This window comes from Globicephala melas, chromosome 12 (assembly GCF_963455315.2).
Source record: "Globicephala melas chromosome 12, mGloMel1.2, whole genome shotgun sequence".
Taxonomy (NCBI): domain Eukaryota; kingdom Metazoa; phylum Chordata; class Mammalia; order Artiodactyla; family Delphinidae; genus Globicephala; species Globicephala melas.
The window spans coordinates 70,512,430-70,532,319 of record NC_083325.1 but is presented as its reverse complement, the minus strand read 5'-3'; the positions used below and the strand labels follow the sequence as shown (position 1 = coordinate 70,532,319).

At 37.4% G+C, this 19,890-nt stretch overlaps 1 protein-coding gene across 21 annotated transcripts in view; it reads right to left on the bottom strand.

Annotated features, from left to right (window-relative positions):
- The window catches only part of DTNB (dystrobrevin beta), a 256,123-nt gene that overhangs the window by 209,887 nt on the left and 26,346 nt on the right, over positions 1–19,890 (bottom strand). For 7 of the 21 annotated variants that reach the window (XM_060309433.2, XM_060309431.2, XM_060309432.2 and 4 more), the window contains exons 1-3: positions 17,055–17,111; positions 9,442–9,522; positions 5,521–5,734 (exon numbers count right to left, since the gene is read on the bottom strand). In XM_060309433.2, coding sequence (XP_060165416.1) covers positions 5,521–5,734; positions 9,442–9,522; positions 17,055–17,064 — 305 coding nt within the window. In that variant the 5' untranslated portion in view covers positions 17,065–17,111. Of the gene's footprint in view, positions 1–5,520; positions 5,735–9,441; positions 9,523–17,054; positions 17,169–19,890 lie in introns of those variants that run through there. The other 14 variants (XM_060309424.1, XM_060309423.1, XM_060309425.1 and 11 more) reach the window with 5 other exon arrangements.

Genomic DNA, 19,890 nt, shown 5'->3' with positions numbered 1-19,890 from the left:
AGAAGATGTGGCACATATATACAATGGAATATTACTCAGCCATAAAAAGAAACGAAATTGAGTTATTTGTAGTGAGGTGGATGGACCTAGTCTGTCATACAGAGTGAAGTAAGTCAGAAAGAGAAAAACAAATACCTTATGCTAACACATATATATGGAATCTAAAAAAAAAAAAAAAATGTTCTGAAGAACCTAGGGGCAGGACAGGAATAAAGACACAGATGTAGAGAATGGACTTGAGGACATGGGGAGGGGGAAGGGTAAGCTGGGACAAAGTAAGAGAGTGGCATGGACATACATACACTACCAAATGTAAAATCGATAGCTAGTGGGAAGCAGCCGCATAGCACAGGGAGATCAGCTCGGTGCTTTGTGACTGCCTAGATAGTTGGGATGGGGAGAGTGGGAGGGAGACGCAAGAGGGAGGAGATATGGGGATGTATGTAAATGTATGGCTGATTCACTGTTATAAAGCAGAAACTAACACACCATTGTAGAGCAATTATACTCTAATAAAGGTGTTAAAAAATAATAATAAATAAATAAATTTTTTAAAAAATCAACTGCAATACATGGACTTTATTTGAGTCTCAAATTAAACAACATAAAAATAAAAATTTATAAGGGAATTAGTGAAATGGATATTTTAACATATTAATGAATATTTATATTAATTTTCAGGTGAGATAAGGGCATTATGGTAATTTTTTTAAGGCATCCCATCTTTTAGAGATATGTATGCACTGGAATATTTACATAGGAAATGATAACGACATGTGAGATTTGCCTCGAAATAAGTCAAGAAGTGGGGAGAAGGGAGGTGGAGAGCCTGGGGATATAGATGAAATAAGACTGGCCATGTATTGGTAATTACGGAAGCTATGTTACGGGCACACTGTTACTATAATATTCTTTCTATGTTTCTATATGTTTGACATTTTTCTTTAAAAAACATTTTATGAAGAAGACATCTTAAGAAAAGTAAAAAAAAATCAAGCTATAAATTGGGAGAATATATGTGCAACACACATAATCAAGAAAGGATTGTTATCTAAATTATAGGAAGAACTCTTACAAATCAATATAAAAAGAAAATATAACACACTAGAATAATGGGCAAAAGACACAAAGAGGTGTTTCACAGAAGTAATAAATATGGCCAAGAAACATATGAACATGCTCAGTAATCAAGAAAATGCAAATCAAGGTAACAATGAGATGTCATTTAGCAAAAACTAAGAAGTCCAAGAATTCTAAGGCTTACAGAATGTGAATCAAAAGGATCTCTTATGTATGGGTACAATTTGGAAAAATAATTTTATACTTTCTAAATATCAGTTCAGAGTAAATCTGAGCTTTCATATACCCCACAGCTCAGCAATTCTATTCCTCAGTTTAGAACCAAGAGAAACACTTGGACACAAATAAGAATATTCGAAGCAGAGTTGTTCCTTAGAGCAAAAATCTGGAAAACACCAGAATGGTATAGAAACACAACAGAATGTTATATAACAGTTAAAATAACTGAACTATAGATAAATGCAACATGAATGAATCTTTATGTTACTGGCTAAAAAAAATAAATCAGATAATAGTACATTAGTATGACACTCTTTTTATAATTGTAAAAATATTTAAAATTAAACAATACTTTATTTATGTCCATACATGTGAACAAAAATGGTTTTTAAGACGCAAGGAAATGATAATACAAAATCAGAATAGGGTTCACCTTAGTTAAGTGCAGTTCAGTGGGATGGGTTAGGAGATAAATGTAAATTATTGTCAATGTTCAAGTTCCTGGGTCAGATAGTGGGTTGGTGGATGTTTATTATTTCTAAGAATGAATGAGGGAAAAAAGAGTATATGAAAAAAAAATCACTTAGAAGCTATAGCAGTAATCCAGGCGAAAGATGATGCTGGTGGTCTGGGATGGTAGCAGTGGGGATGGAGAGAAGTACATAGACCTGAAGGATATTCAAGAGGTAGAAATGAAAGAACTTGGTAACCGACTGGATGTGGGAGATGACGGAGAAGGAAGAGTTATAATGACTCTCAGGTTTAAGGAACTGGATGGAGAGTAGGACTATTTAACAAGAAAGGGAACCACAAGTTTATAATGCACTTCAAGGAGCTTGGTAGTGAACACTGTGGTCATCACCTTCATATCTAGTCCAACCATCCCCATGATGAGGCAACACAGGGTGAGGGTGAGAATTTAACCATCCTCTGCCCCAAAGGCACAAATCCTTTGTTTCAGCTAAAAAGCCTACCACTTACACATACATGGCCCAAACGCACATATCTGGTGGAGGCTCAGGTACTTTTGTTCAGTGTTGAAAGAAAACTGGCTCTCTCCCTCACCTAGACTTGACGGGAAGCATTTTAGTAGCTGTAGCAGGCATTTTTTGAAGTCAGCATAAGGATGAAGCTAATAGAAGAGAAGGTCAAAGCCAAGACCACTATAAAGACACGCAGGGATTTCCCTGGTGGCCCAGCGGCTAAGACTCCACGCTTCCAATGCAGTGGGCCCAGGTTCGATCCCTGGTCAGGGGACTAGATCCCACGTGCCGCAACTAAGAGTTTGCATGCCACAACTTAAGATCTCGCATGCCGCAACTAAAAGATCCCCCATGCCACAACTAAAGACCCGGCGCAGCCAAATAAATAAATATTTTTAAAAGAAGAAGAAATGCAGCCAGGGCCCTGATTCAACCACAATCCTGTCTCTGGCTCCTCTGTTATGTGAGCCTATTGCTCCAGTTACTGTGAAAGTCCATCTGAGTAGGCTTTCTATTGCTTATAGTTGAAGATGTGGAACTAACACCGAGGTTGGAAACAGAAAGGAGGTTTATAAATCCCAAGCTCTAAATCACTAAATCAGCTCAACTGAAGAAGAGGAAGGAAGGTTTCCTATCCCTCACACTGGGAATTTGGATGTCCTTGTTATCAAAAACAAAAAAAAGAAGAAAAAAATGTTGGTTAGAGCATCACCTGTTGTACCTTCGGACCAGACCATGTACCTATGGTACTGTAACTGTGGTACTGAGGACCTGAAACAGGAAAAAACTGAGGCTAACAGAATGTTTTGGCTATTCCTCTTAGCTTAAAGTCTACACACAGATGTTTATAATATCATTCTTCATACTTTTCAATGTTTTTAATTGTCCAATGTGAAATATTTTAAATCTAAGTATTAAAAAAATTAATTCCTAAGAAAATACATGCTTAAGGGAGAAAGTCTTAGATCCTATTTGTTCCTGATGATCGTTTTAGGGTCTCACAATCTATTATAAGAATCAGAAACAACCTGACCAAAAATTTGACTATGAATTTGGAGGTGAGGGAATTTAATAATTAAGTTAATTGCTGTATTCAAATTTTAACTTTGAGAAATTATGAAATACAAAAGCTTGAAAAGATCAGTTAAAATAATAGGAATTCTACATAACAAAGGGACTCTCCAGCCTAAATAACAAAGTGGCCAATCTATAAAGAGACTACTACTTTTGGAAGTATTTAACAACAAAATGCCCTGATTTTCAAAAATAAAATTCTGATAACCAGATCCTTTCTTTTTTCCAGTACATGAAAGCCAATTTCAAATTTCCGGAGAGCTAACTAAATAAGCTCTTATCATATGAAGAGTTCAAGGTCAGTAAAGATGTGATGATTTATTCTGATGCCCACGGTCAACATTTTAAACAGGATATGACTTGAGAATTACCAAACTCACCCCTGCCATACGATATTCTTTACTCTTAGCTCATTCATCTCTTTTTGCTTTCCTAGTTCTCTTCAGAGTGCCCTCCTGCTGATTTACTGTCTCTTTTTTCTTTTCCTTTGTCTCTTTCTGCCTGTGTCCAGCTTTCTCCAACTGTGTCCCAGGACACCTCTGTACCTTCTGCCCTTACCTTTGGTCTTCCCATTCTCCCTTTTGCTATCTCTTCACTCTCTCTTCTCCTCCCTTCTTTAGCCATAGTACTTATTTGATATAATTATGGAGTCGAAGTTTATAATCTCTGCTTTATCATTTTTAGCTCCAAGATGACTTTTATTTCTGACTTTAAAAAGTTTCTTAAATTAATTTGTGTTGTGTGGCCCTGAAGTGACTTACTCAGTGAGTCAGTGTCACGATAAGGTGCTGCTTACTCACCACAGAATAATGGTTTTTACTAAGGTTTTTCGATCAGAAGAGTCATTCCTTGGACAGTATAAACTTAACCTACCAGATTAACTGCTAAAAAAAATGGCATTAGAATTCTGGGACATATGCTATGTGTACACTCATGTTTTAAAAATTCAAATTTCTTGAAATAATTTTTTATTAAATGGATGGAATATCTAATTTGATAACATCTTATAAAAATGTGGGGGCTTCCCTGGTGGCGCAGTGGTTGAGAATCTGCCTGCCAATGCAGGGGACACGGGTTCGAGCCCTGGTCTGGGAAGATCCCACATGCCGTGGAGCAACTGGGCCCGTGAGCCACAACTACTGAGCCTGCGCGTCTGGAGCCCGTGCTCCGCAACGAGAGGCCGCGACAGTGAGAGGCCTGTGCACTGTGATGAAAAGTGGCCCATGCACCGCGATGAAGAGTGGCCCCCGCTCGCCACAACTAGAGAAAGCCCTCGCACAGAAACGAAGACCCAACACAGCCAAAAATAAATAAATAAATTAATTAATTATTTTTAAAAACTGAATTTAGTGAGTGCCTATGTTGTGACTTGGCCTTGACATTTGTATGGTTTTACCATTAATTCACAGAACCCTCAATATTATGAAGTATAACTAATAGCATTCTACAAATATATGAACTCATTTTCCTACAGAGAGAAAAATGAAGCAGAGAGAATTAACCCATCCAAATCACATTGCTGATAGTACAGCAGGGATCAGACATCTGAACTCCTGGTTCCCGGAAAATAAATATTAACCTCTGTGCTTCCATCATTTATGATTTCTTTTTTATTTTTTATCATACCAACTTAATTCTCCATAAATACAAATATAACAACTCATTTCTGTTTTAATTTGGAGGACATGTAGTTTTCTTCTATTGTTTTAAGGTTTAGAACACAATGTTCTACATTGAAAAGAATTAAAATAGACTCCTAAACATAAATAAAGAGAAAACAAGGTACTATATAGTCCAAAGGCAATTGCTATCACATAGTAAAGAAAAGTTAGTTTAAAAGTCAAATAGAAAGCCTCATAATCAAATGTACCACTTGGCTATATTTCACTGGATAGAGAACAGCTATATTAAGGTACCGACAATTTTACCAAACAATTATGTCTCAAGTGTTGTGAATCTCCCTAATGTTACAGAGGTTAATATGTGACATGCCCCAAGACAGTAAGTCACTCTGGCATTTAACCAGTCTTTAGAAGGGACTTGTACTAATTCATTTCCCTTTTAACTGTGATTCTAAGTTGACAACCCTTGGCAAGGCAGTACAGAAGAAGGATGATTAGAAGAGAAACATTCTTAAAATGGATTAAGCAGGGCAGGTACTAGCCTGTCATATGCAGCAATCATAAAGTTGAGGAGGAGGCTGATGGACTGTTCCACACTGATTTGGTGAGTAGAAGGAAGGCGCTTGTTCAGCTGGTAGTAGATGGATGAGATGACGGTCTCGAGGCGAGACACACTGATCTCAGTGGTATGGTCCAGTGTATTAAGGCCATTGTCTCGGAAGGCTTCAATCATGTTCCAAATATCAACAAGATGTACTGGAACACAAAGAAAATAAACTTTGTGTTTATTCTGTCAACACAAACTTTGTGTTTATTTTGTAACTTTTTCAACAATTCAAAAATTTTAATTCAGCAGAAAGATATAAGAATTTTACATTTACTTACATTTAATAGAATAGTGAAGGGTGGCAGAATATGTCACCCCAAGATATGCCACTTTGGCATACGGAGTAGTTTGAGCTAAAGACTCCTGAAAAACAGCAGATGCCAAGAAGGACACTCTGACCTCCCCTCTTCTTCCCAAAAGCAGGAAGTAAAAGTCCCATGTGAAAAACGCCCTCCTTATTCCAAGAGGAAAGAAACATCCTCATCACCAGAGACAGTGAATTGAGTCTGAGTGAAATCTGCAGACTTCGTTAAAATAGCTCTTATCTTTAGTCTCCTGACATATTTTAGTTATTTTTCCACAACTGCCACTCTTTGTTCAACTTAGTATATAAGCACTTAGGCCCACTCACTCCTTTGGGTTTTCATTTTCCTATGGGGGCTCCTATGTACATGTAAAAATCCATATGCTTTTCTCCTCTTAATCTGTCTTATGTCAATTTAATTCTCAGGCTCCGCTGGAGACCCTGAGAGGGTAGAGGTAAAGTTTTGCCTCCCCTTTGTAGCTTCAAAAATACACAATGAAAATGTAACAGAACCTCAAAGAGACAAATTCACAGACTTTGTGGGAGATATTAACACACCTCTCTTAGCAAGTGACAGAGCAAACATACAAAAAAAATAAGTACAATCATAGACAAACTAACAAGGCAGGCATAATGGACACTATATGAAGTCCTGCCCCCAGTGATTAGAAAATATGCTTTATTTTCAATAACACAAAGAACATATAAAAAAACTGACCTTATCCTGAGTCATAAAACTAATCCCAATAAATTTTAAAGGATTAAAATCATATAAGCCATGCTCTATGATCAAAATGAAATTGTCAGAAATCATTATCAAAAAGAAAACTTTTAAAATAAACTTTATCTTTAGAAATGAATAAACACACTACTTGGAAATTTCCTTAATCTGATTAAGGATATCTACAAAAAACTGCAGCAAACATATTACTTAATAGTAAAATGTTGAAAGCCATTCCTCTGATATTGGGAATAAGATAAGAAATGCCCACTGTCATCATTCCTATCGTATTTCAAATCCTAACCTATATAAATATGCAGTAATTATCAGTACAGGAAATAAAAGTAACTGTCATTATTCAGAAATGACAAAATTATACACATTGAAAATCATAAAGATTCTGCATGTATATCACTAAAATTAATATTTGAGTCTAGAATGACTGCTAGGTACAAATCAAGATATGAAAGTCACTGTATTTCTAAACATACACGAGGACTCAGGAATAAATCCAATAAAGGATGTGCAATATCTCTACCAAAAAATATATAAATTAGCAAAACTTAAAGACCTAAATAGATGGAGGGGTATATCAGGTTCACAGAAATGAAATCTCAACACTGGAAATACATCAATTCTCCCCAACTTGATCTACAGATTCAGTGTAGTCCCAACAAAATCCCACAGGACTATACATTAAAAGGATGAATTTTATTATATGTAAATTATACTTTAAAAAAAAAATGAAGGAAAGAAATCCCAGCACAAATCTTTTTGTTCATTTTTAGTAGAAATTAACAAGCAAATTCTAAAATTTGTGTGAAAATAAATGTAAAAAGGCCAAGAATGTCTCAGACAATCTTAAAAAGTAAAATAGAACAAAAGTACCCTAACCCTAAAGCTCTAACAGTGATTATTGGTATAAGGATAGACAAACAGACCAATGGAACACAAAGAGTCCAAAAACAGATCCTCTCACATATGGACACAGCTATGAACATTCTTGTACATTTCTCCTAATGAATATGAGAAAAAGATTTTTTTAGTAATGAAGAAAAAGGATGGTCTTTTCAATAAATAGTGTAGGGTCAACTGAACATATATATGGAAAAAATTGAAATCTGACTCCTACTTATAATCTGGATTTTTTTAGTAATGAAGAAAAAGGATGGTCTTTTCAATAAATAGTGTAGGGTCAACTGAACATATATATGGAAAAAATTGAAATCTGACTCCTACTTACAACCTGGAGTAATCTGGTAGACTGAAGAATCATATGTGACAAAATAAAACTGCTAGAACAATGCATCTTTTACTTTATATTACTAATGCCACTAGCCTGGCTCAGCCCACACATAGACTACTGTGTTCCAAGAATCAAGAATAATTATGGGAAGAAGTATAAAAATGGTAGTTCCTGTAGGACAGCGGTTTTCAAACTTTTTGACAACATGCAAATATATTTAAATCAACACACACACACCCCTCTAGATATATAAAAAACACGTTTCACAAAATACTTTACCACATAAGCTACGTTCTGACTTTTTTTTCTTTCTCTTTTTTTTTCTCCATTACATGCTTTAAATTCTGGCTACAGCTCACCAAAACAGTTTCAGGAACCATTAACAGGTCACAACCCATAATTTGAAAACAATGCTTTGGGAAACCAGAGAAGAAACATGACTTCAGTCTAGGATGGTACGGTAAACTCTTTGGAGAGAATTTTAAGCTAGGATTTTTGAGTAGGACTTAAAGTAGTGTAGAAGTATTTAAATATAAAGTGACTTGTCCAAGGTCACGTGTTTATAATAAATGACAAACAAAACCTGGAGTAAAACAGGTTTTCCCATTCTAAGGCTAATGTTCTTTCCATTACACAAAACAGTTTTTCATTAATACACACACACACACACACACACACACACATATATCTGAGAAAAGTACAATAATTCTAAGTCAGTTCATCTGCACACAAATTAAGAAAGATTTTATATGCATTTTACAAATATTTTAATTTACGTATTTTATAAGTAGCAATTGTGGAAGCAACCGCTTATAGAAAAGGCTGATTTGTGTTATATTAAGTTTAAACAAGAAAGTTAATTTTTATTATGCCTTTATCAAAATATTAGTTTTTCTTTCTCTCCAGAAGCTGATAAACTGTATTAATTTTACATAAAACTTTGTATTAAAAACAGTGACAAGGAGAAATGAATTCTCCCATTTAAAGAATTAATTAATCTTGGGACTTCCCTGGTGGTGCAGTGGTTAAGAATCCGCCTGCCAATGCAGGGGACACGGGTTCAAGCCCTGGTCCGGGAAGATCCCACATGCCGCGGAGCAACTAAGCCCGTGTGCCACAACTACTAAGCCTGCACTCTAGAGTTTGCAAGCTACAACTACTGAGCCCGAATGCCACAACTAGTGAAGCCCGCGTGCCTAGAGTCCATGCTCCACAACAAGAGAGGCCACCGCAATGAGAAGCCCACACACCGCAAGGAAGAGGAGTCCCCACTCACCGCAACTAGAGAAAGCCCGCGCACAGCAACAAAGACCCAACACAGCCATAAATAAATAAATAAATCATTTTTTAAAAAAATAAAGAATTAATTAATCTCAAAACTAGTCACCTTATTGAGTTTCTTAAATTTTTTGAGGGACACCCAGAATAAATTAACAAGCTCTTTCCATTACAAAGCTTATATTCTGATAAACACTTAAGACAAAATAATTCAATTAACATTACAATATGACTAAAACACATTAAAATCTTCTATATTATCAAGAGCTCTATCCAGCTATCATAGAAATGAGTAGAAATGACTTACGGTTGCATCGTTTTTGCACAAATCGCAATTTGCAAGCTGTTCTGTAAGTTGACAGTCGTATGACATCAAAATTCTGAGCACCTGAAAAGGGGCAAATGAAAAATCTTCAACTAGATTTACCATTTAATTTCCACATGCTGGGGAAGTGACTCTATTCCATTGTGTTGGCACAGTCTTTACACAACATGTCAACAAGGCCCTCTTTGGATAAAACACAAAGTGGGGAAGAAGGGTTAAAAATGCTTTCTGCGTGCCCACTCCATGCCAAGCACAATGTCAGCAGTTTTGCCTATATCATCCTGTCTGCTAGCCTAAGAAAACTCTGAGGGGAGGACCACTCATGACTTGAGTGAATGAACTACGTATTCCGCAAAATGAAAAAAAGTGGTATAGTAGGGAAGACCCTAGCCTAGAATCAGGAAAGCTAAATTCCAGCCCAGTCTGACCACAGGCCATGACCGTGGCCATGTTACACCCCTTCTTCTCAGCCTCAGTGTCCTCATCTATAAAATGAGGGAACTGGACCAGATGATCTCTAAGTTCCCCTTCCAGGTCTGTGGCAGCCTGTGTTTTTCAAAAAAGGGACACAACAGTATTTCCAGACCAGTATTTTTATGTGCCTCTAGTATGCTGCCCCTCCCCATCAAGAACTAAAGATTATTTCCCTCCACTTGCACCTGAGGACACTGTGACTGCCTCAATGAATAGAGTGTGGCAGACGAACACTGCCTGACTTCTGAAGGTGGGCGATAAAATGTGGGACAGCTTGTCTGTGCTCTCACTCTCTCAGGATGCTTGCCCTAGGAACCTGGACACCATTGCTGTGAAGCCCAAACTAGCTGATATGGAGAAACCACACAGAGACACCGATACCCAGAGAAACTGAATCCATCAGCTGAAAGTCAGTAGCAATTACCAAACATGTAAGTGAGCAAGGCAACAAGTGACCCAGCCCTGAGTCTCTGAGTCTTCCAACAGAGGCCTGAGACATCATGCAGCAAAGTCAAGACATAAGCACTGGACGCTGTTCTAATTTTAGACCCAAAAAAGGTATAAACAAAATAAATGACTGTTTGGGGATAAGTAATATATAGCCCTAGTAACTAGAACAAAGCCTAAATTATATGAATCTATAAATCAAACTTTGTTTTCATTTCAAAATTTGCTGTAGGGCTTCCCTGGTGGCGCAGTGGTTGAGAGCCGATGCAGGGGACACGGGTTCGTGCCCCGGTCCGGGAAGATCCCACATGCCGCGGAGCAGCTGGGCCCGTGAGCCATGGCCGCTGAGCCTGCGCGTCCCGAGCCTGTGCTCTGCAACGGGAGAGGCCACAACAGTGAGAGGCCCGCGTATGGCAAAAAAAAAAAAAAAAAAATTGCTGTCTTGAATTTTAAGGCCACTTCAGGGAACTCTGGCCTCCAGCGTGAGTTTTTTTATTTCACCTATGCTGCCTTGTAAGATCTGGCAGCAACTTTTGATTCAAAAAAGGGAAAGTGAACCAGCACAAATTATCTTATACCAATATTTACAGTCATCTTTCATTTCTGCTTATAGAAAAAAAAAAAGGAAGGATTTTTCCAGGTTTTTGGTAAAAGTAATATTTATTGACCAAAAAGTGAAGCAAAGATTTCTCTTAATCTCACTTCAATCAACCCTTACCTTGATGTCACAATTAAAATTATTTCCTCCATCACCTGGTTCTCACAAAATTTCTACCCTTCTATACATACACGTTATAGTCCTATTTTCTTTTTTTTAATATAACAGGTTTTTTGAAATATAATTCATCCATTAAAGTATTTAACTTAGTTGTGCAATCATCACCACAGTCAGTTTTTCATTATTTCAAAAAAGAAACCTCTTCCCCTTATGAGTCACTTTGCCCATTTTTTAATTGAGTTGTTTATCTTTCATTATTGAGTTTTAAGTACTTTATATGTTGTAGATACAAGTCCCTTATGAAATATATGATTTGCAAATTTTTTTTCCCATTCTCTGAGTAGTCATTTCACTTTCTTGGTCGTATCTAATGGGGCACAAAAGGTTTTAATTTTGATAAATCCAATATATCTATTTGTTATTTTGTCACTTGTGCTTTTGGTGTCATACCTGAGAAGGCTTTGCCTAATCTAAGTTTATGAAGATTTATACCTATGTGTCCTTCTAAAAGTTTTACACTTTTAGATCTTATATTTAGGGCTATGATATATTTTTAGTTAATTTATTATGCAGTATGAGGCGGAGGTTCAAATTCATTCTTTTGCATATGGATATCCACTTGTCCCAGCGCCATTTGTTCAAAATACTATTCTTTCTTCATTAAATGGTCTTGGTATCCTTGTGAAAAATCAAGTGACCACAGATGTATGGGTTTAATTTTTAACTTTCAATTTTATCCCACTGATTATATGTCTATTCTTATGCCAGTACCACACAATCTGGATCATTGTGGCTTTGTAGTTCTCAAATTCGGAAGTGTGAGTCTTCCAACTTTGTTCTCTTTTGAGACTGTTTTGGCTACTCTGGGTTGAATTTCCATATGAATTTTAGGATCAGCCCATCCATTTCTTCAAAACAGCCAGTTTTTTTATGAGGACTGCAATGAGTTTGTGGATCAATTTAGGGAAAAGTGACATCTTAATGATAAATCTTCTGATCCTCTAATACAGGATATCTTTCCATTTATTTAGTCTTCCTTAATTTCTTTCAACAGTGTTTTGTAGTTTTCAGAGTATAAGTTTTACACTTCTCTTGTTAAATTTATTCAGTCTGATTTTCTTTTACTCATTTAGTTTCTATATTACTATCTCAGCCTAAATATTTTAAATTGGAACCATTAAATATTAATTATTCAAAACCAAATAATTTTAAGAAAGAATGTGCCAACACATGTCCAAGAACATTTAATAAATAACCCGTCATTAAATCACTGCAGGTAATTTTAATGTCTAAACATTTATTTCTATGAAATATTTTAATGAGAAACACTAATAAAACGAATGTTAACAGCTAGGAAAGGAAAGTTCCACCCCCATCTGATCAAACAGAAACATTACTAATCTGATTAATCAGACTTTTTGCAGGGTATTTATTAGGCAATGCTTGCTAGTGGAAAAGTAACTACAGGAAAAAGGTAGTGCACCTGGTCTAACTCACTCTTTTCAGACTCCTTCTCCAGTGCAGAGTCAGATTTGTCACCACAAAAGATGAAATAGAGCAGATATCACACAAGTCCAAAGCTAACTAGTTTAGGAAAATAGGAAACTCCAAATGCTTCAGACCAGTTTGCCAGAAATCTCTACACTGAAGTTTCAGGAACTAGTCAAGAATCAAGTATCACTCTGCTTCCCTTTGCCAGTCTGATCCTTGTGAAAATACATCGCTCTAAATGTATTGAGGAAAATGTAGAGAGAGCAGTGGGATGTTACAGGATTCAGAAATTCTAAGAAGTCCTGGCCAGAGCATCATTTTTTAAAAATCTAATAGCAGTCCAAATCCAAAAATAATTTCTAAAAGTTAAGATATAATTAATAACCTTAGAACTTTATTAAAATACTATTGTACCAATATTCAACCAAACTTCCCATGTGTTTCCCTTCTTCTGAAGCAGTCATCTTCCCTGATTTATATAAGGAGAATCCTCATACAGTGCCTAAGAATAGCCTTCATTTTTTTAATACTTCCCCTGTGTAAATGTCACATTAATTTCCTGATCAGAAAATATGGTCGTTTGGCAAATACAAAACAGAAAAGCCCCCAGTGAAGAAACTGAAATGACTGGAATATCACTTTGGGAATTCTGAACTAGAAATGATTACTCTTCATTATCATTCATTTCAAGAATATTTCATTAAAAGAAATACAATAAAATGTCATTTTTATACTAATGTCAGACAATGTTTCAAGCCCACCCAGAAATTACAGAGGTTTTCCCTGGTGGTGCAGGGGTTAAGAATCCGCCCGCCAATGCAGGGGACACAGGTTCGAGCCCTGGTCTGGGAAGATCCCACATGCGGCGGAGCAACAAAGCCCGCATGCCACAACTACTGAAGCGCGCGCACCTAGAGACCATGCTCCACAACAAGAGAAGCCACTGCAATCAGAAGCCCATGCACCACAACAAAGAACAGCCCCTGCCTGTGGCAACTACAGAAAGCCTGCGTGCAACAAGGACCCAACGCAACCAGAAATTAATTAATTAATTAAATTTAAAAAAAGAAAAGAAATGATACAGAGAGCCCTAACTAAATATCCAGGCAGAACTCTGGCCCCAGTTAGAAAGCCCAGTGAAATTCGTGAACAGACAGGGAACCAATGGGACACTGGGTACCCAAGAGGTACAGGAGAAAGATAGGGAAAGGATAAGAAAGGATTAAGCCTTCTTTGCACTTTATGGCTCTCCTTATTCATGAGAATGGGATATGAATGTTCTATAGTATAACCAAATCCCAAGGAAAGCAAAGAGTCAAATGGAAGGGTTTTATTGCACCTGTTTGTATCAGAAGCTTATATCAAAACCTCCAGGGGAGGAAGCTGAATCTTCATTCTTAACAAATGCCCCTAAAGATTCTTATAATCAAGCTAGTTTTGGGAAACACAGGACTACCCAACTCAACTTAAAGGTCTAGCTCATGCACCTCTCACATTTTACCTCACACTCAACTCCAATCAGTCTGGACTACCTATAGTTACCCAAACATACCGGGTCCCGTCACCTCTGGGCCTTGGTAAGTGATGGTGCCCCAGCCCTTCTTTCACCACATTATTAGGCTGACTCAGCCAAGACATGACTTCCTCCCAGATTCCTTCCTGGACCCCCCTTCCTTCCCCCATCATGGCTCCTACTGCGCTATCATCCCTTGTTCCCACTTCCAGGAAAACAAAATCCATGAAGGCAGAGACCATTTTACTGTTGTATTATTCATTACTGTATGTCCCAAAGTAGGACACAATAAAACTAGCACCTAAATATTTATTGAATGAATAAATAACTGAAAACTGGGAAGTTCTGGGTTGTCTGATATAAAAAAGGCTTTTTCCCAAAAATTTACAAAGGAATGTAAAAGGATATACAACTGCAGACACTAGCAAGGAAAGGCTCATGGCGGGAGATGATAAAAGTAGTGGGGAAGCCAGTTCCTTTTCCTGTGTAAACATGTTGATGCTTTTAACTTTCCTCAGGTAGGGCAGAGCACTCCAAACTGTGTTCCAGGAAGCCACAGGATTTGATGGACGTGCTCAGCAGACTAACGACAGGGATAAGGAAGTAAATGTACTTTGCTGAAAATCGAATCTAACTGGGGAGATGAGGAGGAAGGAAGGAGAAAGGGGAGAAGAGATTATAAATCTAATAAACGTAAGTACAGTAACATGTCTGAACTGTCTAAAAACTTTCACAAGCAGTTCTAATTAGGAAAAAAATTTTTTTCAAAAAAAACATTAGTCTGAATAAGCAACAAATATGAACACGAATGACTTCCTCATTTTTTTCTTGGCAGTACACTTAAAAACCCTAGGGACCAAAGATGAAGCCAGAGGTCCCAGCAGAGAGGAAGGTACAGATAACACCAAGATCACTGAAGGGTGACTCTCTCAGTGGGTGAACTAGGAAAAAAAGTTTTAAAATCCCACAAAAGGAAATGGCTGTGACACATACCTGGCTCCACCAAGATCTGGATTTAAATTTTTGTAAATAATGGCAAACAAACAAAGAGATAACCAAATAGGTTGGATAAAACAAAAATTGATTACACAAGATAAAAATAAAGTCTAATTTGTGGAGTTCAAAAGATAATACAAAAAAGAGCATATATTTCATAAAGGAGGTACTCTAACACATCCTAATAATATTCTTGTATTACTCTGAACAAAGTTATAAATATTGATATGATTTGGGCTTTTTTTTTTTTTACATCTTTATTGGAGTATAATTGCTTTACAATGGTGTGTTAGTTTCTGCTTTATAAAAACATATACATATGTTCCCATATCTCTTCCCTCTTGCATCTCCCTCCCCCCCACCCTCCCTATCCCACCCCTCTAGGTGGTCACAAAGCACCGAGCTGATCTCCCTGTGCTATGCGGCTGCTTCCCACTAGCTATCTATTTTACGTTTGGTAGTGTATATATGTCCATGCCACTCTCACTTTGTCACAGCTTACCCTTCCCCCTCCCCATATCCTCAAGTCCATTCTCTAGTAGGTCTGTGTCTTTATTCCTGTCTTACTCCTAGGTTCTTCATGACGTTTCTCTTTTCTTAAATTCCATATATATGTGTTAGCATACGGTATTTGTCTTTCTCTTTCTGACTTACTTCAATCTGTATGACAGACTCTAGGTCCATCCACCTCATTACAAATAGCTCAATTTCATTTGTTTTTCTGGCTGAGTAATATTCCATTGTATATATGTGCCACATCTTCTTTATCCATTCATCCGATGATGGACACTTAGGTTGTTTCCATCTCCTAGTTATTGTAAAGAGCTGCAATGAACATTTTGGTACATGACTCTTTTTTTTTTTTTTTTTTGCGGTACACGGGCCTCTCACTGTTGTGGCCTCTCCCACTGCGGAGCACAGGCTCCGGACGCACAGGCTCAGCGGTCATGGCTCACGGGCCCAGCCGCTCCGTGGCATGTGTGATCTTCCCGGACCGGGGCACGAACCCGTGTCCCCTGCATCGGCAGGCAGACTCTCAACCACTGCGCCACCAGGGAAGCCCCATGACTCTTTTTGAATTATGGTTTTCTCAGGGTATATGCCCAGTAGTGGGATTGCTGGGTCGTATGGTAGTTCTATTTGTAGTTTTTTAAGGAACCTCCATACTGTTCTCCATAGTGGCTGTACCAATTCACATTCCCACCAGCAGTGCAAGAGGGTTCCCTTTCCTCCACACCCTCTCCTGCATTTATTGTTTATAGATTTTTTGATGATGGCCATTCTGACTGGTGTGAGATGATATCTCATTGTAGTGTTGATTTGCATTTCTCTAATGATTAATGATGTTGAGCAGTCTTTCATGTGTTTGTTGGCAGTCTGTATATCTTCTTTGGAGAAATGTCTATGTAGGTCTTCTGGCCATTTTTGGACTGGGTTGTTTGGTTTTTTGTTATTGAGCTGCATGTAAATTGTAAATTTTGGAGATTAATCCTTTGTCAGTTGCTTCATTTGCAAATATTTTCTCCCATTCTGAGGGTTGTCTTTTGGTCTTGTTTATGGTTTCCTTTGCTGTACAAAAGCTTTGAAGTTTCATTAGGTCCCATTTGTTTATTTTTGTTTTTATTTCCATTTCTCTAGGATGTGGGTCAAAAAGTATCTTGCTGTGATTTATGTCATAGAGTGTTCTACCTATGTTTTCCTCTAAGAGTTTGATAGCTTCTGGCCTTACATTTAGGTCTTTAATCCATCTGGGCTTCATTTTAATTGACGTTAAAATTTCTGGAGTAAACACAAAAAGAACAGAAAAAGAACATACAACTCACAAGTAAGTAGAGGGAAAAAGTAGAACAGAGGGAAGCTCAATTCATCTAATAGAAGTCAAGAAAGGAGGGGGAAAAAAACAGAGAAAGGACAAAACTGAAGTACAAAATAAAATGGAAGAAAAATGAAACATACCAGTATTCATATAAAAGGTTAAACAGGGCTTCCCTCGTGGCACAGTGGTTGAGAGACCACCTGCCGATGCAGGGGACACGGGTTCGTGCCCCGGTCCGGGAAGATCCCACATGCCGTGGAGCGGCTGGGCCCGTGAGCCATGGCCGCTGAGCCTGCGTGTCCAAGAGCCTGTGCTCCGCAATGGGAGAGGCCACAACAGTGAGAGGCCCGTGTACCGAAAAAAAAAAAAAGGTTAAACAAAATAAAGTCTTCAGTGAAAAAGCCAAAATTGTCACAATGGTCGTTTTGGTTATTTTTTAAAATAATCTAACTTATGCTGTTTACAAGAGATACATATATAACATAAGGATACAGGAAAAAAAATTAAAGAATAAATGGATATATACTGAAAAATCTGCAAACAACAAATGCTGGAGAGGGTGTGGAGAACAGGGAACCCTCTTGCACTGTTGGTGGGAATGTAAATTGATACAGCCACTATGTAGAACAGTATGGCGGTTCCTTAAAAAACTACAACTAGAACTACCATACAACCCAGCAATCCCACTACTGGGCATATAACCTGAGAAAACCATAATTCAAAAAGAGTCATGTACCACAATGTTCATTGCAGCTCTATTTACAATAGCCAGGACATGGAAGCAACCTAAGTGTCCATCAACAGATGAATGGATAAAGAAGATGTGGCACATATATACAATGGCATATTACTCAGCCATAAAAACAAACGAAATTGAGTTATTTGTAGTGAGGTGGATGGACCTAGAGTCTGTCATACAGAGTGAAGTAAGTCAGAAAGAGAAAGACAAATACCGTATGCTAACACATATATATGGAATCTAAAAAAAAAAAAATTGTTCTGAAGAACCTCAGGGCAGTACAGGGATAAAGATGCAGACATAGAGAATGGACTTGAGGACAGGGGTAGGGGGAAGGGTAAGCTGGGACGAAGTGAGAGAGTGGCATGGACATATGTATACTACCAAATGTAAATTCGATAGCTAGTGGGAAGCAGCCGCATAGCACAGGGAGATCAGCTCAGTGCTTTGTGACCACCTAGAGGGATGGGATAGGCAGGGTGGGAGGGAGACGCAAGAGGGAGGAGATACGGCGATATATGTACACGTATAGGTGATTCACTTTGTTATACAGCAGAAACTAACACACCATTGTAAAGCAATTATACTCCAATAAAGATGTTAACAGAATAAAAAATAAATTAAAAATAAAAAAGATATTTAGGGTACTAGGCATGCTAATCAAAAGAAAGCTGGTGGGCTTCCCTGGTGGTGCAATGGTTGAGAGTCCGCCTGCCGATGCAGGGGACACGGGTTTGTGCCCTGGTCTGGGAAGAACCCACATGCCGCAGAGCGGTTAGGCCCGTGAGCCATGGCCGCTGAGCCTGCGCGTCCGGAGCCTGTGCTCTGCAACGGGAGAGGCCCCAACAGTGAGAGGCCCGCGTACTGCAAAAAAAAAAAAAAAAAAGCTGGTATAGATATATTAATATACAACAAAACAAACTTTGAAGCAAAAAAGCATTACTAGAAAAAAAAAAGTTTACCTATATAATAATAAAAGATTCAATTTCCCAGGTAGACAGAACATTTTAATATATATGCATCTAAGAACAAAAGCTTCAAAACACTGACTGAACTACAGGGGGGAAATTTTAAATCCATGATCAAAGCAGAGATTTTTAACATCTTCCAGTAATTAAGATCAAGCAGTCAAATCAGAAAAGACAAAAAGATTTTAGTAAAACATAATGAGCTTGATCTAGATAATACAGAAATCAGACACATGATTTTCAAGCACTCATGGAATATTTAGAAAAACATACAAATATCAACAAATACAAAGATTCTAGAAAATCCCTCACTCCCTGACCCATAATCCCATTAAGCTAAATATCTTTATTATTAAAACAGACATTCATTTACGAATTTAAAAGGATACTTCTCATTAATCTAAAACAGAAATTAGAAAACACAGAGATCTGATAATGAAAATAGTATATATCAGAACACATGTAATACAAAAATAGAAAATCATGGAAAAGTATATTCTTCAATGCTTACATAAGAAAGAAAAAGTCTGAAAATAAATGGCCTACATTAGAAAAAGAAAAATACAACTGCCTAAAGTAGAAAGAAGAAAATAATAAACCACGTAATAGCATGAAATAATGACACAGAAAACAAAGATACATAGAGAGGACCAATAAAGCCAAAGTTCCTTGAGAAGACCAATAAAAGTGACAAAATTCTGGAAAAGGAAAAATTCTGGAATCTCTGAGCATGGAGGCCTGGCATCAAGTATTTTGCAGACTCATCTAGAAAGTTTTTACTTTAGCACCAGCGTCGAGAGATTATCACCCTTCCTTTTTCTTAGTAATGTTACATCATGTAAAAATCGTAAACTATCAAATTATTTGTACGTAGTTTATTCTACTCCTCCTTTAATAAATACTTATTGAATTGCTGGGGCTACCATGATAAATACATGTGATTCTTACTTTCATGGTGCTTAGAGTCCAGAAGATAAAATATTAAGCAAAGAAAGAACAAACTGATTTCATCACTGTTCAAAGTAGGAAATTAAAAGATACTGTCTAAAAATAGAAAGGCTTAAGAATACTACTGAAAGGCACAACAATAAAGGTAACACAAGATAAAAAACACAAGCTATCTAAACTATTAAATTCCTATGACCGCTTTCATGCTACAACAGCAGAGTTGAGTAGCTATGACAGAGAACTCATCATATGGCCTGCAAATCCTAAAATATTTACTTTCTGGCTCTTTAAGAAAAAGACTGCTGGCCCCAGAACTATGTA